This window comes from Ursus arctos, unplaced genomic scaffold (assembly GCF_023065955.2).
Source record: "Ursus arctos isolate Adak ecotype North America unplaced genomic scaffold, UrsArc2.0 scaffold_12, whole genome shotgun sequence".
Taxonomy (NCBI): Eukaryota; Metazoa; Chordata; class Mammalia; order Carnivora; family Ursidae; genus Ursus; species Ursus arctos.
In genome coordinates, this window is record NW_026622786.1 from 3,631,605 (window position 1) to 3,650,631 (window position 19,027).

Consider the following 19,027-nt stretch of genomic DNA (forward strand, 5'->3'; position numbering starts at 1 on the left):
AGAAGACATGAATAGACATTTTCCCAAAAAAGACATCCAGATGGTGAACAGACACATGAAAAGACACTCAACATCACTCAGCATCATAGAAATCAAAACCATGATGACATACCACCTCACACCTGTCAGAAAGGCTAAAATTAACAACACAGGAAACAATAGGTGTTGGCGATGATGCAGAGAAAGGGGAACCCTCTTGCACCACTGGTGCAAATGCAAACTAGTGCAGCCACTCTGGAAAACAGTTTAGAGGTTCCTCAAAAAGTTAAAAATAGAGCTAACCTATGACCCAGCAATTGCACTACTAGACAATTATCCAAAGGATGCAAAAATACTGATTCGAAGGTGCACATGCACCCTGATGCTTATAGCAGCATTATCAACAATAGCCGTATTATAGAAAGAGCCCAAATGTCCACTGACCAATGAATGGATAAAGAAGTTGTGATATATATACATAGTGGAATATTATTCAGCCATCAAAAAGGATGAAATCTTACCATTTGCAATAACATGATTGGAGTTAGAGTGTATTATCCTAAGAGAAATAATCAGTCAGAGAAAGACAAATACCATATGATTTCACTCATATGTGGAATTTAAGAAACAAAACAGATGAACATAGGGGAAGGGGCAAGAAGAGAGAGGGGAAAACCATAAAAGACCCTTAACTGTAGAGAAAAAACTGAAGGTTGCTGGAGGGGAGGTGGGCAGGGGATGGGCTAAAAAAGAAAAAAAGATCCCATGACACACCTTATTATGTGTGTCCATGAATCCTAATCTCTCTCTCTCATTACTTTCACTGCCTCTGTTCTACCCTTACCAGTTACTCACATTCACCGTCGCAATAAGGAGAATAATCCTTTTTTTCAGATGTTAGAAGATCTGTAGCTCCCAGGAGGCCAGGAGCCACTGGTGGCTGGCTCCACAAACATAATCAAGGCCACCGTAAAAAATAATGTCTTTTTAATAGTGTGCCTATTTCTTCACCTGAAGGTAAGGAAACATAAAGCATAAAAATATTTTATGGCAACATGACAGAATTGAGTTTTTATCTGAATAGTTAATAGAGAGTTTTCCCCTCTACAAGACCTCAAGATAGAAATTAATGTAAACCAAATAAACAAAACTAAATCTGTAAATATGTAAGGGCATATATTGTAATGGATAGTCTTTAGCAACTCAAGTATTTTTCAGAACTACTTGATGGCCAGAAAAGAACTACTTCAAAGCCATCGTGAAACACTCTTGACGCGGGAAGAGCAGAATCTGCCTATGGTTCTATCACTGCTTTGAGCTGGGTATTGAGAGCCTTACGCAAGCGTCTACCTTGCTCTCACCACTCTCTATAGTAAAGAGGGAGCTTCTTGGCGGTCTGCTGGCCAGGATTCAGGGCTCTCACAGTGAAGAGGAGCCATGTCTATTCCAACCCTCTAGCAGGAGATATATGCACCCTCAAGAAATTGTAGTTAAAATGTCAAGGCACATATTCGAACATTTTTCTGAGGACGGGGCTAATATCTCTCATTAGATTTTCAAAAGGAGTTTGTGGTCCTCCAAAGTAAGATCCATCGATTCATAAACTCTCAATCCCAAATAATTTCACACTGCCAACACCCTAATAAATTCAACTAAAAGAAACCCATCTTCTACTGCATCAGCAGTCTTTGATTTTAGGAGCATTTTACTTTTGGAACTCTCTTCTTAATGCAGGGAAATACAAGCACTGCTTTCTTGACCTTTCCAGGAAATGATAAAAACACCAAATGTGTAGGTAAAGGTGGTACAAAGTAAAGAGTATGTCTTTATGTAGTAGTCCCAAATGAGGAAAATGGTAAAACTCCAAGCGATGAAAAATGAATGCCTTTTTATTTAGCTTAAATTTAAATTCACACTTCCAAAAATATTTGATTTGTTTTTAACTTTAATTTATCCACCAGTGGTTTAAAGAGACTTGCAAAAAGGTAAGCAACACCTCACATGTAACCAAAACAAATACAACAAACGACAACTAACATAAAAACAGAAAATTCAAAAGCTATAGAAAAGACAAAATATATAACAAAAACCCAAGCTTATCTAAATACCTTAACTGAGCATTATATTTTCCTCTGAACTTCAAAACAGTTAAAAAGAGAAAGAAAATAACAGAGTCGCTGTTATGGAAATCTCACTGCCTCTTAAAAGCTGCCAAAAAAGGCAAAATTTCTTAAATGGTGAACTTCTCAAGTAGACCCTTCTACCACAACCACTGAACACCTAATGGCCATCGCTGAGTTCGTCCGGAATGAATTTTGAAAAAGTATCTTGTTTCCTTGTTGTTTCTTTCATTTGACACGAAATAAAAGAGGCTATCCAATGATTATCTTCTGCGTTTTCAGCATACTGGTAGAAGTTAGAGGTTTGGTAATATAGTTTAAATGTATTGAAATATATTAGAATTTTGTTTAACTCTTTAGCTATATAAAAGCTGGATGCCAGCCGTCTCCTTACCCTCAGTGATGGGCTCATTCTCTCAGCCAGCACTCTAATTTGAAGATCTAGGGACTGTTTTCTCACGTCTCGCATCGTGTCTAAATCTGTATCTTTTGTTTTTTCCTTTTCTCCATCTAAATTCAGCCACCTGGAAGCCTATAGAAGATGCTATAATGCAGAGTATTGACTTCAGCGGCAGATAAATCTGAACTTGAAGTAGGCGACCTTAGACAAGAGGGTCTCCGAGCACTTCAGCTTCTATAAAATGGGGGTAAAATTTGCCTTTCAGGTTGTGGTAAGGACTAGAAATGCTATCATCAGTTCACTCATAGCATGTGGCCCCAACAGATGTTCAACGATCATTAAGTATTTCTCCTATGATGAGCACCAGGTAGGTGCGTTCTAATGTGTCTCATGACAATTCTCTGTACCCATTTCTAAGTCTTCTCATTTATTTTAAAACCCACATAACATCCTCTTGCTGTGCTTCTCCTTATCTCCTTATCTCCTTAACCTTATCTATGCTTTCAAAGGCTGCTCATCTCTCAGCCAGCCGCAGGTGGGATTTTTCATCCCATTACAAACAGTATGCAAATTAGTAGCTGTTATCCAGCTGGTTCCACTACCTTTCCTGGTGCAGCTTCCTTACAGCCCCAGTTCACTGAAGGACCATGCAGTAACTTAAAAGTATTATATAAGTGACCCCAAAGGGGTAAAGGAGATGTGTCTGTAAATGGGATGGGAAAGATCGAGACAAACTGAACCATGCTCTGAATCATCCTGAGTGGTGCAACAAAGAATTAGTGACCATCTTCTAGAAGAGCAGGGAAACTTTTCCTATCACGGGCCGTGGAATTACAGAAAACAGAGTAGCTTAAGGCCTTACAAGGAAAAGACTCATGAAAGAAATGATCTCATTTACTTTAAAAATTAGGCATGGTCAAAACTAGTAATAATCAGTCCCAAGAACAAGATCTGAGCATCAGCAAGTCCTGTAGCTTTACCTTCAGAATATATCCGAGACTGACTACTTCTCATTGTTTCAAGGCCACAGTCAGAGTCCTGCGTGGGGGACTCTACTTCCAACCCTTCGCTTCTCCAAAGTCATGTCTATAGCGCAGTGAGAATTACCTGGTTTTAAAATTTAGATTATGATATTATTATTATGTTTTTTTTTTTTTAAAGATTTTATTTATTTATTCGACAGAGATAGAGACAGCCAGCGAGAGAGGGAACACAAGCAGGGGGAGTGGGAGAGGAAGAAGCAGGCTCATAGCGGAGGAGCCTGATGTGGGGCTCGATCCCATAACGCCAGGATCACGCCCTGAGCCGAAGGCAGATGCTTAACCGCTGTGCCACCCAGGCGCCCCTATTATTATGTTTTAATTTATATTTTTTCTTTTCTTTTTTTCTCCTTTCTTGTCTTCTTCTGGATTAATCAAGTTTTTGTCTTGTTTTGCTCTCTTAAGTCCTTTTTCTCCTCTTTTTGTTCAGAAATAATACACTCTATTTTTTTCTATTATTTTGATACCCACCCTTACAACGCATTTAAATATTAATTAAAGCATAAAGCGAATCAATTTTGACACATTCCTCCCAAACAATATGAAAATCTCAAACAGCTTTAATTACAAGTCCCATCCTGTTTTATGTGTTATTATAGTGTTTACTGTCAGAGGCAGTCATTTTTAAAAATACATGACTCGCTTGTTTAGATTCAATCACGTATGTATTTCTTTGTTTACCATTCCTTCTCCCATCTTAATTCATCCTTCTTTGCTCAAAATCATTCTTGCTAGTAAATCTTTCTAACAGTTCCTTTGATGTGGATTTATTGGTGATCTTGTTTTGTTTGACATTTTTTTCTTATTTTTAATTCTGGAATAATATTTAAGCTGAGTATAGAAGTCAAGGTTGGTAATTTTTTTTTTAAGATTTTATTTATTTATTGGACAGAGACAGCCAGCGAGAGAGGGAACACAAGCAGGGGGAGTGGAAGAGGGAGAGCAGGCTCCTAACGGAGGAGCCTGATGTGGGGCTCGATCCCAGAATGCTGGGATCACGCCCTGAGCCGAAGGCAGACGCTTAACGACTGCGCCACCCAGGTGCCCCAAGGTTGTTAATTATTATCTCTCAGTTTATCAGACCCACACCACAACTGAGTTTGGAATAAAATACAAACAAGACCACTCTGCAACCACAAAAATGAGCAAACATCCCCTTTTCTGACTCACATGAGTAATTGCTGCTTTTTTGTTGTTTTAACCAATTTCAGTTCTAATCCCTGTTCAATCGCTTTGCCTCCCAATTAGATACCCAATCATTGAAATGTTCCTGCTTCTTGACAATATGCAATCCAAAACTGGCCCTCACTCTGCTAAACTCTAGTTCAGAAGTATCCAAAGCAGGCCCAAATTCTAGAAGAGTCTCCTCAAATAATTCCACTGTGGCATTCTCTCCTCGCTGCAGCAAGCCAAATAAACCCACTTTTTTTTTTTAAGTGTTAAGTATTCTTTATTTAACATTATACATAAACCATACTAAAATGCCTTTCATTAAGCAAAAGGCAACATTTTAGATGCAGGGAATTTCAATTAAATTGGCATAGTTAAGACCAAAAAGATAAAGTGGACACTGTCAGCTTATCTTCAACCCTTACCTTTAACAGGCTAACGAACACGACGTGAAACACAGCTGAGTCTTGCTGTTCTGAGACACTGGACGGATTTCCTCAGCATTTAAACATATTAATATAACCAGTTATAGAAATCTAAATACAAAACTGGTCTCCTATAAGTTTAGGGGTGGCAGTTACCATCTCTGTGAAAAGCTGCACATTACTAATGAACTCCAATCATAGTTTTAGAGGGGAAAACGGTGACAGCACTTGCGGAACCAGAATTACTCTCAAAGTTCCAAAAGTTCATTTCACCACAAGCCAAACTTATTTCAGTCCGAACTGCCTAAAAGAAACATTCTATCAGCCATTCATGATCTGAATTCTGGTGTATGAGATTAATTTAAATATGATACACAAAAAAAAGTCCTGAGACATTTTTGTTTTTCAATAAATAAGGCAATGGCCAATTATTTCTCCTTAGTAGCTTTTTTGAGATAAGCTATCAAGTCCGCCCTTTCCCCTGTGTTCTTAATGCCAGTGAAGATCATTTTTTGCTCCAGGAATGCACTTCTTGGGATTCTCCAAATACTCCATCAGTGTCTCCTCTCCCCAGGTGATGCCTTTGTTCTTGTTGGCATCCGTGTAAGAAAATCCAGGGGCCTGGGGCACCTGGGTGGCGCAGTCCGTAAGTGTGTGCCTTCGGCTCAGGGCGTGATCCCTGCGTTCTGGGATCGAGCCCCACATCAGGATTCTCCGCTAGGAGCCTGCTTCTTCCTCTCCCACTCCCCCTGCTTGTGTTCTCTCTCTCTGTCAAAATAAATAAATAAAATCTTAAAAAAAAAAAAGAAAAAGAAAATCATAGGGCCTGACCTGTCTTTCGCCCAAATAAAGCATGGAGGTTTGGCCCAGTCTTGTGATTGCCTCCCTTCTCCACCGTATGGCACTAGGCACACTTCCGAACAAAAACCTTCTTGCTCTTTCAACATCACCCATTTTTAAATTGCTCTTTCGTCGTGTGCGAAACGAAGGCGCCTGCTCGCAAGCCAGATGTCCCGCTCTCTCTAAACCCAACTTTTTTGACTACAGATTTGTTCCGGGGGGTGTTTGGTCAATAGGCTTTGACAAGGATGATGGTCAAATACACACACACACACACACACACACACACACACTCAAAGAGCTCACAGATAATGTCTGACTTTAATTTCGTTATGGAAAATTTCAAACATTTACAAAAAGAGGCTAGGGTAATGAATACCTGAGATTCTGTCACCCAGTTTGAACAATTTTCAACTCATGGTTCAATCTTCATCACTTCTTCCCGACCTATAAGCATTCCAGCTATCACATCATGTCATCTGCAGATATTTCAAGATGCATCTATAAAAGAGAAGCGCTTGCTTTTTAAAAAGTACCACTTATCACACCGACAACTTTATAAATCATTAAGTATTCATGAACTGTTCGTTCACATTCAAATTTCCCCAGCTGTCTCATAATTTTTGTTTGTTTTCTTGGATTAGAATCCAACAAAATCCATACTCTGCAGCTGTTTGATGTCTCTTGAGTCTCTATTAATGAATAAGTTCCCTCCATTTTCTTCTTCTTCAATTAGTTGAAAAGCCCCAGTCGTTTTGTCCTTAGAGTATTCCCACAATCCAGATTTGCGCCTCTGAGGTGGCATTTGATGTCTCCTGTATTTCCTGTAAATTAGTAGTTAGCTCTGCACTAAGTCAGACTCAGACTGAAAGGGCTTTTCTGCAGGCCTCCTTCAACAGGTGCAATTTGTAATCCACCTGTGATCAGGGGGACACAACATCTGTCTCTCATTTCATGATGGATAACAGCCGTTATTGATCGTTGCCTAGACACATCAATTCATTAGGAGTTATAAATGTTGATTTTCTAATTATGCCATTTCTTCTTCATTTATCTGCTGGAAAACTTCTATAAATTTCCTCCTCATCTTGAATTCCCACAGGAAAAACAGGATAAATGCTTGATTCTTTCCAATTACTAGCAGCTTTCAAAATAATGTGTTGATCCCCTAGCATTCTTCAATAATGAGTTTGTATTTTTAAGTATTGTTGGAAACTCATAGATTTAAACATAGTTGATACAAATACGATAGTTGAACATGTCAAATATGCAAATAATATCCATTTTGACCCTTAAATTGTCTCATCTTTGGCCAGTGTGAACTGTTCTAGTTGCTTCTGAGTCCTTTTGATACAATCCTAATAGTTTTTGAAGGCTTCCTTGCTTATCTTGGACAATTCCTGACCTATGCCTGAAATCAGCCATTTCTCTAAGGAGCTCCTTTCAGTGGGAAATGGGTGTTTAGAAAGCCCAGTTTGGATGTAGTGGTGTCACTGCTACTGTGTTATTGTTTCCAGGCCTTTTCAGAATAAAGCCAGGAAATGTTTTAGGATAAAATATGCCTCTAGCTCACAGTTATATTTCCAATTTAAGTCAGAATTACAGAGTTTTTATTTAACTTCATCGATCATAAATCTGTATCTCTTTATTCTACACCAAAAATCCTGGTTCACAAAGACACTAGCGTTAATATTTATTTGTTTTATTCTGTAATACACCCATGATAGGTGCACAATAACAATACCACCATTACCACCAACAATATGACTACTTGAAAGTATTTTTGCATTTCTTTTTGTCCTTAGAGTATATCCCACTTGGGATGTCATAGTTAAATTACTGTGTTTTAAAGTCACTTGAATAGTTTGGTTGGCCTTTTACATTTTTGTGATAAAATCCTTGTGCTATGGACTCATGTCGTTGAGAGAAATCTAAATTTTTCAGAAACATGTGCATAATAAAGAGAAGAGTACTATGTAGACCTCTAGATTCTGAATTAAATGCAAAGCCAATTAATCAAACGCCTTAGTGATACTATTTGGAATCAGCCTTTGTATTCACTTCGCTTGGCAAGTATAAGAGATGATGATCCCAGATGCCTATGGCTGCAAAAATATGACATGGCTAAATTGTTCGGCTGCAAGATCTTAAAAGGTCACAAGATTATGTCACTCCACAAAAGTATCTTTCTGAATTTCTTTTTTTCTCAGTTTATCTCTCCAAGTCCCCCTCCCTTGTGGATTAGTACCTTCAAAAAACTCTATCTCTAGTCCTCCTCCACTTCTTTGCTTCTGCTAGCCTCCTCCTCTAACAACTCAGAAGCTTATATTTCGTGTGTGAGTTGGTGAGAGGGAAGGAAGAGGAATTGCTGTATAAACTAAGGGAATGAAATGGAGGAGGTAGGGGGATAGACAGCTGCAAGGATCCGGGCTGGAGGACTGAAACAAACCCTTGTCCTAAGCAACTCAGAGCTCAGATTTCTTCTCTGGACAGCTGGCTTTTCTAGTCCTTCTGAAATAGTCTGCAAAGATGGGGGAGGGGCTGTGAACTACCTCTGCTATGGACCTTATTTGAAGTCAGCTACCTCCTAGATGTGCTCAGGAGAAACTAAATGCAATATTCAATATAGCAGGGGTGAGGGTGGTGAAAGAAAGCTATGTGATTACCCACTGTAGTTTTTAAAGGTTGGAAGCTCATTACTGAGAATGCTGGAGGGCTGCCTGGAGTAGGCAGTGACTAGAGTCACATAACCTGGAAGTGGATATCTGACTTGCCTATGATATTTCTGCCCCCCCTTCCCCACTTGGCACCCTATACTCCATATTCTTTCTAATCCTCTTACCCTTGCCACTCCCCCCACCCACACCCTACCCCCACTAATGTGTTCCTGGAATTTTGGACTTAGCTATTTTTAAAACAGTCAACTCAGTAGCCACCTCCCCCCCCCCCCCCCCCCCCCGCTCAGCTGTCCAGTACTCTGGCCAGCCATTTACTCCCCCTTCCCCCCACACCAAACCTTCTCTGGTTGCCTGACCTCAGTGAGATTGCAGCCGGTGTGGGGACCTGAGGGAGACATGGAGAAAGAGACGGGGGATCCCCTGGCTGGAGCTGACCGACAGAGTAGGCAGTCATGGCTGGAGAATTGGATATCAGAGTAATGTTTGACCTCTGGAAACAGTAAGTCAAAATGAAATTGCAATTCCTTTAATAAGCTTTTGGAATGAAGTTAGACTTTCAGAAAATTACGACACCTACTTGAATGTCTCTGGTCCAAAAGCTAGGATCTCTTTCATACGCAGGTGCCCCATCTCCGTTTCTCCTGTCTTACTTCTCTCTGGCTGCCGGCCACCGGCCTCTTGAAGTTTAATCCTCCATCTCTCCTCTGGCCGCTTTAGCTCTCTCCTTACCCTGTTGCCTCAAACTTCTGATGCAGTATTAGGAGTTTCCCATATCCCCTATTCTGTGGTTTTCTCACCAAGGCCAAATTTCGCCTTAGATGCTTAGTCACTGGTTCCCTTCTACCCTGCCCCTGGTCAGCAGTGCCCTTCACATTGGGCTTCCAACGGTGGGGGCTACTCCTCGTTGTAAATTGTTTATCCCCACACTCTAGTGTCGCCACCCTAATCTCCCTCCTGCATGACTCAAACCCCACTCATATCCTTACCTCAAGAAAAGGGAGTTTGGCAGGAGGGACTTAGCTCCTCCCCAAGGCCTATCCTAATCAAAAGACTGAGAACTTCCGAATTTGCAAATGGAAGATGAAAAGAGTGGTTCTTCAGTCAGATTCGGAAAAAAGAAATACAAGAACTTTAGACCCGGCACAAACAAATACTGATTGGCAGGCTTGGTTAGCATTGCATTATTCCGTGAGAGAGGGAGATGATAATCCCAGCTCTCCGTCCCTCTTCATCTGAATACTCATATTCTAGAGAGGCAGTGGGTATTCCACCCTCACTCCTTCTGGCTAAAAATTCACAAAGGAGACACAAAGGAGAAAGAGAAATGAATGACCCCTGGAGGGTGTCCCCTCTGGATGGGGAGGGGCAAATAAGAGGTATGTTTCTGAAGTATTTTCAGATCCGAATTCTATTGAGGAACCCACTGAGATGATTGGGGTCTGACCCATCGCCACGACCCCTCCTTTTCTGACATTTCTGCTGTTTGGTAGCTCAGGATGGGGCAATACAGTGGACTCTGCTCCCCCCGGCCCCGCCTGGTCTAGTCAACTTTCCTTCCACCCCCACCTCCGGGTATTGCATAAGGGCCCAGAAAATGGCCACAAGAGCAGGGCACAGGGGCTCAACAGCCACACTTACAGTTTGGGGAGCCTTATTCTCCCCAAGCTCCTGACTGCTCATCCTTTTCCTGATTTTCCTAGATTCTCTTCACATCATCCTGAATGATCTTCAACTCTTCTCTCTCCCCGTGCCCAGCTGACTTTCTTTTTTCAGTCCCTTACAGGAGGTCCGGTCAAAATTCACTAGGTAGGAGGGTCATCAGCTGGAAAGAGCCAGAGCCTGGGGGGACCTGGCCGGATAGGTATGGGGGATCCAGGCCGGCCCCCCCATAGCAGCCCCCCAGCTCTAAGCACTCTCACCCTCCTGCTGCTCCTCTGTGGACATGGTAAGGAAGGGCTAGGGAAGGGCTGGGGAACCTAGAGGGTCCTCTGCTGTGCAAGGGTGGTCAAGTGAGCATGTGTGAGGAGAAGGGCTGGGTGCTGGGGAGTGCCAGTCACTCGCCTGACTCCCAAACAGATAAGTTTTATTTCCCATTCGCCTTGGGGAAGGGCACTGGAAAAGCGCTTGATCCACAGGGAGACGAGATCTAGCGGCCTTACACACTTTTAGCCAGACCGAGTGAACACAGAACTAGGGAGCTGGGGGCTGGGGACCAGGGACAGGACTGGAACTCAGGATCAGCTGGGTTTTAGGAGCCCCTGAAATCCCCTCCGTCAGATTTAGGAGAGTTAAGCGGGTTCCAGGCGCCATCTCACATCCTTTCCCTTTGTCCTCAGCTCATTCTCAATGCAAGATCCTCCGCTGCAATGCTGAGTACGTGTCGTCCACCCTGAGCCTGAGAGCGGGGGCTTCGCCGGGAGCGCTTCGAGGCGGAGCAGCGGGAGCAGCAGGAGGGGGCCGGGGCGGAGTGGGCTCCGGCGGCCTCTGTCGAGCCCTCCGCTCCTACGCTCTCTGCACCCGGCGTACCGCCCGTACCTGCCGCGGGGACCTGGCCTTCCACTCGGCGGTGCACGGCATCGAAGACCTGATGATCCAGCACAACTGCTCCCGCCAGGGCCCCACGGCCCCTCCCCCGCCCCGCGGCCCCGCCCTTCCAGGCTCAGGCCCTGCCGGCTCCTCCGGCCCCCCAGCCCCGGACCCCTGTGACTATGAAGGCCAGTTTTCCCGGCTGCACGGTCGTCCTCCGGGCTTCCTGCATTGCGCCTCCTTCGGGGACCCCCACGTGCGCAGCTTCCACCACCACTTTCACACGTGCCGTGTCCAAGGAGCTTGGCCCCTGCTGGATAATGACTTCCTTTATGTCCAGGCCACCAGCTCCCCCGTGGCATCGGGGGCCAACGCCACCGCCACCCGGAAGGTCAGGGACTCAGCAGCTCCTCCCGACCCTCTCACGGTCGCCCCACGGTACCACTCCCTCCCATCCCCATTGTTCCACAGCCACGATCGCCATTCCCTTTTCTCCTCGACTGTTCCCGCATCTCCCGCCACGCCCCCCCACCAAGCACTTGCTCCTGGAGTCACTTTCCCTCGCTGGAAATTGTACTCAAATGCAGAAAACACAAGAAAACGTTGAGAGGAGAGCTGAGGAGCCCTAGGTTGAGGAGTTACAGAAGGGAAACTTTTCTTTCTCCTGTGAATTGCTGAGGTTGAGTCCAAAAAGGAGAGGGAGGGGTTGAGCAGGACGGGGCAATACTAGAGCGCAGGAGAAGAGTCGAGAGTGAGGGAAGGCCTCGGTCAGCCTGGAGCCTCTGCCCAGATCAAATCCCTGACTGTGTGTGAGGCCTGACTGCGGTAAGGGGACAAAGCACTGAGCCCAAAATGAACTATTTTCCCTCTTGCCCTCACAGCTCACCATTATATTTAAGAACATGCAGGAATGCATTGATCAGAAGGTCTACCAGGCTGAGGTGGACAATCTTCCGGCAGCCTTTGAAGATGGTTCTATCAATGGAGGTGACCGACCTGGGGGCTCAAGTTTGTCCGTTCGAACTGCTAACCCTGGGAATCACGTGGAGATCCGAGCTGCCTATATCGGCACAACTATAATCATTCGGCAGACGGCTGGGCAGCTCTCCTTCTCCATCAAGGTAGCAGAGGATGTGGCCAGGGCCTTCTCGGCTGAGCAGGACCTGCAGCTCTGTGTCGGGGGGTGCCCCCCAAGTCAGCGACTCTCTCGCTCAGAACGCAGTCGTCGGGGAGCTATAACCATTGATACTGCCAAACAGCTGTGCAAGGAAGGGCTGCCAGTTGAAGACGCTTACTTTCACTCCTGTGTCTTTGATGTTTTGATCTCTGGTGACCCCAACTTCACTGTGGCAGCTCAGGCAGCTTTGGAGGATGCCCGAGCTTTCCTGCCAGACTTAGAAAAGCTGCACCTCTTCCCCACGGATGCTGGGGTTCCTCTTTCCTCAGGAGCCCTCCTGGCCCCACTCATGTCTGGGCTCTTTGTTCCGTGGCTTTGCATTCAGTGACCAGGCCAGCAACCCCTTGACTGGTTTGACATGATCAGGGGATAGAGACAGGCAGGAAAGAACATGAAGAATCACTGAAGAAAACAGTGGGAACTAGAAGACACATGAAATAATGACATTTAACCAGAGTCAGATAAGGCTGCAGTCCAGGACTGAAATGATGACAGAATAAAGATCCCGGACAAAGCTTCTGCCATCTAGACCTCTATAGGGGCTCTTTGTCTACTTTCCCAGTCCCAGTTATGATAAACGATTGTTCTAGTCCATCTACTCCTGAAAGCACCCCAGTAAACTTAGAGGTGATAGGGGTCTTGATAACCAGTAGGAAACTTAAGGGTTGAGACTTTTAAGAGGAAAGAATTGAGAGAGGAAGACATGATCATTACCTATGAGCGATTTAAAAATCTAACAATATTTTCTCTTGGAAGATGGAAAGAGGAGGAAATGATTAAGGATGGAGTCTTAATGTGTTCTTTCTTGGTTCAGAAATGAAACAGGGGTTGTCTGGATCTTAGCAGAAGAGAAACTCTGCCTTCGGAGAATGGCACAGATAGGAAAGAAGCTAACATCCTCACCCCTAACTAATCTGTTATTAAAACTATGAATTCTTCACATCCTCTTCTGTTGCCTATGTTGACTCTTTACAGATGCTTGAAATGGAGTAAAGACAAGGTAATCACTCCTCTGAAAGAGGGCTCGGAAGTATCAGATATTACTTCTGCCCTCAAGATGTTTACAGGCTGCTAGGGAGGCAAAACTGATTCACGTGAAGGAGTGATGAGTATACAATTATTTCCTAAATTCTGTGGTGCTATGAATTCAGATGGGAAGATAGCTGATGAGAACTAAAGAAGTAACAATAAGAGGTAATAGAAGAGATGGGATTTGAAGTGATCTTTGAAGACTGGGTAGGATTTGAATTGTTAAGGGCCTTCTAGGGCAATGGAAACCATCTGGAGTTGTGCATCGATTCATTCTTCAGTGAGGAAACCAGCAAAACTCAAATGAAGTAGATCGGAAGTAATGGAATGGAAGATGGGCAGAGGCCAAATTATGAGGCACATTGGAAGTGGGTCCAAGGAGTTTAAATTAATGGCTAACATTTATTGAGAGCTTAAAACCTACCAGGTAATGTTCTAAACATTTTTAATATATGAATTCATTTAATTTTCACAACTCTCTAAGGAAGATAATAGTCTCATCTTCACTTTTATACAAAGAAATTGAGGTAGGGCAAGATTAAGCAACTTGCTCGCAATCACACACCACATAAACGGTTGAACAGTAATTAATTCATTAATTGACAATAATTGTTGAACCCAGGCAGTCGGGCTCCGGAGCCTTAACTCTTAATCATTACACTGTGTTGTCGGGGAAACAGAGAGCCATTGAAGATTCTGGCTGTAGAGGTCAGCAAGGAAGTGGAGCTGTGGCCGTGGCCGCCTCCACACAAGAGGCTACCTTCTTAACTGCTCCTTATATTGGTTCTCCTAACTCAAAAGAGTAACTTTATCCCTCAGATGTGGGAATTTCAAGTCAGTTAAGAATTTTATGGCCAATTGGTGAATGAGAGTCTTCTATGGTACCTGTCATGTAACACTGTTTCTTTTGCCCAAACTTTAGGTTAGCCCTATTACCAGCGGAGTATTTAAAAATGGGTAGCTCAGGGGCGCCTGGGTGGCATAGCGGTTAAGCGTCTGCCTTCGGCTCAGGGCGTGATCCCGGCGATCTGGGATCGAGCCCCACGTCAGGCTCCTCTGCTATGAGCCTGCTTCTTCCTCTCCCACTCCCCCTGCTTGTGTTCCCTCTCTCGCTGGCTGTCTCTATGTCTGTCGAATAAATAAAAATAAAATCTTAAAAAAAATGGGTAGCTCATAATAAGCACATGGAAAACATGCTCAACATTATTAGTCATTAGGGAAATGCAAATCAAATTAGTCACAATGAGAAAACACTACACAACCACTACAATGGCTAACTTGAAAAAGACTGACCATATTGAGTGTTGGAAGAAGTGGAGCTCTTACAAGCTACTGGTGGGAATGTAAAATGGTACAACCAGTTTTTAAAAATGAATCTCAAAATAATCACGCAAGCAAAAGAAGCCAAACAACAAAAAGAGTATATACTGGCTGCTCCCATTTTTATAAAATTTTAGAAAATGTAAACTAATATAGAGTGACAGAAAGGAGATCAATGGTTGCTTGGCGATAGGTGAAAGGAGGGAGGGATGGCTTACAGAAGAACAAGAGGAAATTTGGGAGCAACATGTTCATCAACTTGATTGTGGCAGCAATTTCATGGGTATACATATGTCAAAACCCATGAAATTATATACTCTAAATATGTGTTTATCATACATCAGGTATACTCAATAAAGCTGTAATTTAAAGAAAAAAAAGAAACAGGGGCGCCTGGGTGGCTCAGTCGTTAAGCATCTGCCTTCAGCTCAGGGCGTGATCCCGGCGTTCTGGGATCGAGCCCCACATCAGGCTCCTCTGCTGGGAGCCTGCTTCTTCCTCTCCCACTCCCCCTGCTTGTGTTCCCTCTCTCGCTGGCTGTCTCTATGTCTGTCAGATAAATAAGTAAAATCTAGAAAGAAAGAAAGAAAGAAAGAAAGAAAGAAAGAAAGAAAGAAAGGGAGAAAGAAAGAAAGAAAGAAAAGAAAGAGAGAGAAAGAAAGAGAGAGAAAGAAAGAAAGGAAGGAAGGAAGGAAGAAAGAAAAGAACAGAACAACAGGTAGCCCATCTTTCCCTTTTCCTTTGTTGGATCCGACAAAGGCTTCGAATGACCACACCATCATAAGGAATATTAGAACAGACTTGTTCTTTTAGGAAAACACAGAAAAGAAGAGGATGACGGGGCAAAGGAGACAGAATATTTCATGATTTTACACTCTCTTTTCTACTCCTATCACAGGCACATATTCCTTCCTCCAGATTATCATTCCAAAGGTCAAATACCATAGAAAGGACATTTTCTGGCTTAAAAACATCAGCCCTGCGCCTCACACTTCTGTCTTTCCATTTCACCAACAGTCGGCAGATGGCGATGGTGACTAAAAGAATTACTCAGTGGGGCTGGGGCGAGTCTCCCAGAAAAAGAAATTTGATTTCTTAGATTATTAGATATGTTGGTCATTTGAGAGAAAATTCTAATAAATATTTGATGGAATAGGCATTTCAGGAATAAATTGGAGATAGGGGCACAGTTAAATAAATTGTTTAAATAAACTATTATATATAATCTCACAATGAACAAAGGGTAGTTCAAGACATGAAACAATGAAAATATACTACTTGACTCCACAATGGGTATTATTTACACCGTGACAATAACGTAAACACTAACTGTTGATACAGCCCAAATTATGGTATAACTATTAGGAGGATGAGGTAAGAGAAAAGAGAAGGCAGGTATACAACACAATGTGAAAGCTGACATTTCAATTACTATGACAAAAAAGTAAAAGCTATGTCTACTATTTCTAAATTAAGAAATAAAAGAAGAAACATATCACCTAGAAATACGAAGTAAATGCCAGATAAAAAAAAAAGCTAAAAGAATTAGAGGAAACTCTACAGAATGTCTCAGTAGGAAGGCATGAGAACTGATGTTTTTTGTGAGCCCTAAATATTATGTGATTTAAAACTACATTAGGTTACATTATTTTTATTTTTATTTATTATTTTTAAAAATAATAATATTTTTTATTATATTATGTCACCATACAGTACATCAACATTATTTTTATTTTTAAAAGGGAGGACATTCCCACCGTGGCCAGTCCTGAGCTTTTCCCCTTCACTTATCAAATCTGTGGCCACCTCAACCACTTCTTAGGTCCACCCAACATCTCCTTACCCACTTCACCCACCTTTCATGCTTTATGGCAAATTCCTTCCCACGCTTCTTCTCAAGGAAACAGAGATAATTTCCGTGGTCCAGTAATCACGGTTCCCAAAATCGGTGCCAGGAAACTGCACTAGCACGAAGGAAAGGAAAGAAGGCATAGCATTAGAAAATAAAGGGCCTTCCTCAATTTTTCTGCCTACTCCCAAACCAAATTATTCATCATCCTTCCCAATAGGAAGAAATAAATTACATATGTTTCCTGAGATAAAACTTGTGTGTGAATGGAGGGTGGGCTTTGAGAAAGTGAAAGAGAAATCAGGCAGGATAACTGGACTCTGCCTTCACTACGGGGCTAATGATTTTGGAATCATTATCCGCTCTTGGTTCAAAGTTTTATATATATATAAAACTGTGTATATATATAACTGTGCATATATATATATATATATGATAGTATACAGTTGACACAATGTTCCATTAGTTTCAGGTGTACAACACAGTGATTCGGCAAGTTTATAGGTTAGTGCTACGCTCACCACAAGGGTAGTCACCATCTGTCACCATGCAACACTATTACAATATCATTGACTATATTCCCTATGCTGGACTTTTCATCCCCATAACTTACTCATTCCATAACTGGAAGCTGTACCTCCCACTTCACTTTGCCCATTTTGTCCATCTCCATCCCCTCCCCTCTGGTAACCATCAGTTTGTCCTCTGTATTTAAGGGTCTGTTTCTGCCTTTTTTGTTGTTGTTGTTCATTCATTTGTTTTATTTTTAGATTCCACATATAAGTGGAATCATATGGTATCTGTCTTTCTCTGTCTGGTTTATTTCACTTAGCATAATACCCTGTAGGTCCATCCATGTTGTCACGATGGCAAGATCTCGTTTTTTAATGGCTGAGTAACAATCCATTGTACGCATATACCACATCTTCATGTAATCCGTCTTTGATACAGCAATTTTCTTCAACTCCTACCTCTGAGAAGTGAGTTGTCAGATTTCTAAAAAATCAATCAGCTTCTTCATCCTGCCCTCCCAGCCCACCTCACCCCTACCAAAAATTGAAAGGCCCTTTGCTAAAACTACAGCATCTAAAAAGAAAATATTCTGCTGTGGTATTTTCTCTACACGAAGGATACAGCCCTGCACCTACCACAGCCAAGCCTACAGCCTCGAGGTGCAGTTTTGGAGAACAGACAAGAACCAGAAGGATGAGCCATGAGATGGGCTATCTATCCACACATTAGCTGATCAGGCTAAAATAATCCTACTGATCGATTTTGACCCTTCTTTAGAATTTCTGAAGCACCTAAATTATGCCAGGCTATAAGACAAACATGGTTCCTACCTTTGGGGGACTTGGTTTAGGTAGGAAGATACAGACAAACAGATAATTATAAGATAAATGGTCAATATTCATAATATTTAGAAGTATGTCCAACATACTGTAGGGATGCAAAGAAGGTAGCAATTAAATCTGCTGTAGAAATCAATCTTTACAAAGGAGATGAATTTTCTTTGTTTAAGGAGCAGAGATGGACTACTAGAAAGATCTTTCAGCCATAAGTCAGATGAATTTTGTCCTAGCTGTGCGACCTTAGGCAAGTCACTTGAACTCTATGAATCACAACATTCTCTTCTGCAAAATTTCTTCCTGACTGTTTAGTAAGAATCAAACGTTAACACAATTGTTTCATAATGCACATGTATAAATAGTTCTATTACATTATAAAATGCTATTAACAAAGAAATATTGTGAAATGTTAGTCTGGATAAAAAATAGAAAACTGGTTTAATATATAGTTTCTTCCTCTCAGTCGTGAATATCATGTTCTTTCCTCTGCTCCTTCTTCTCACAATCAAAGAAGCATCTTCATCACTCAGGGTTTCAGGTCTCAGAAAAGCTTTGGTGCATTTGAGACAAGTCTTGGACTAAGGATCTTGTCAGTTCATTAGTCCACCCACTGGGTGGCAGCGCTGAGCAAATGGATTACTGAATTGTGTAAGAAAAAAAATTCTCAGAAAAGAGGAAGTTGGGCTGAGCACACAATGTCCCATCTCTCTCATGTTTATAAGTATCAACATAGTTCAATTTTCCCCTCAGAAAAACAACCATCGCCTCTCACTGCCTTACCAGCCTTGCTGTGATACACAATTGGGCCATAGGCTTTGAGGAGGGACTGGTTACATATGTTCCAGTACAACAGAAGGAAGTAAAGTTGAAGTTTAAAGTCTAACACTGATCAGAACCAATACTAGGTTCTGATCAGTGGCATATTCTATTCTAGAGACACAGCCCGATCTACCAATTCAATTTATATTTAATAATATATTTAACCTATGAAATGTATTCGCTAGATGTTATAAAGAATACAAAGATAGAAAAGGACTCTCTAGGAATTCATTATCCAGGAGAGAAAAGGAAATTTACATGTAGATTTTATATGAGAAATACAAGTAACATTTGTGTCACGGAGCA

At 42.3% G+C, this 19,027-nt stretch overlaps 1 protein-coding gene and 1 long non-coding RNA gene across 4 annotated transcripts; one reads left to right on the top strand and one right to left on the bottom strand.

The window, feature by feature from the left end:
• Nucleotides 1-4,962: 4,962 nt before the first annotated feature.
• Nucleotides 4,963-10,526, bottom strand: LOC113247772 (uncharacterized). Its single transcript, XR_006408447.3, has 3 exons — nt 9,230-10,526; nt 6,354-6,475; nt 4,963-5,902 (listed from the first exon to the last, which is right to left on the bottom strand). It is a non-coding gene; the product is annotated as an uncharacterized LOC113247772 (long non-coding RNA).
• On the top strand, nt 9,042-13,300 carry HJV (hemojuvelin BMP co-receptor). Of its 3 annotated transcripts, XM_026489093.4 has the most exons (4): nt 9,042-9,151; nt 10,426-10,597; nt 10,989-11,569; nt 12,060-13,300. In XM_026489093.4, the coding sequence occupies exons 2-4, from the start codon at nt 10,516-10,518 to the stop codon at nt 12,681-12,683; spliced, it is 1,287 nt and encodes a 428-aa protein (XP_026344878.1). In that variant the 5' UTR covers nt 9,042-9,151; nt 10,426-10,515; the 3' UTR covers nt 12,684-13,300. The 3 variants fall into 3 exon arrangements, with proteins under 3 accessions (XP_026344878.1, XP_048076479.1, XP_057166298.1); XM_048220522.2 differs by lacking the exon at nt 10,426-10,597 and having other exon boundaries at nt 9,048-9,151; XM_057310315.1 differs by lacking the exons at nt 9,042-9,151; nt 10,426-10,597 and having other exon boundaries at nt 11,465-11,616.
• The last annotated feature ends 5,727 nt before the right edge of the window (nt 13,301-19,027 follow it).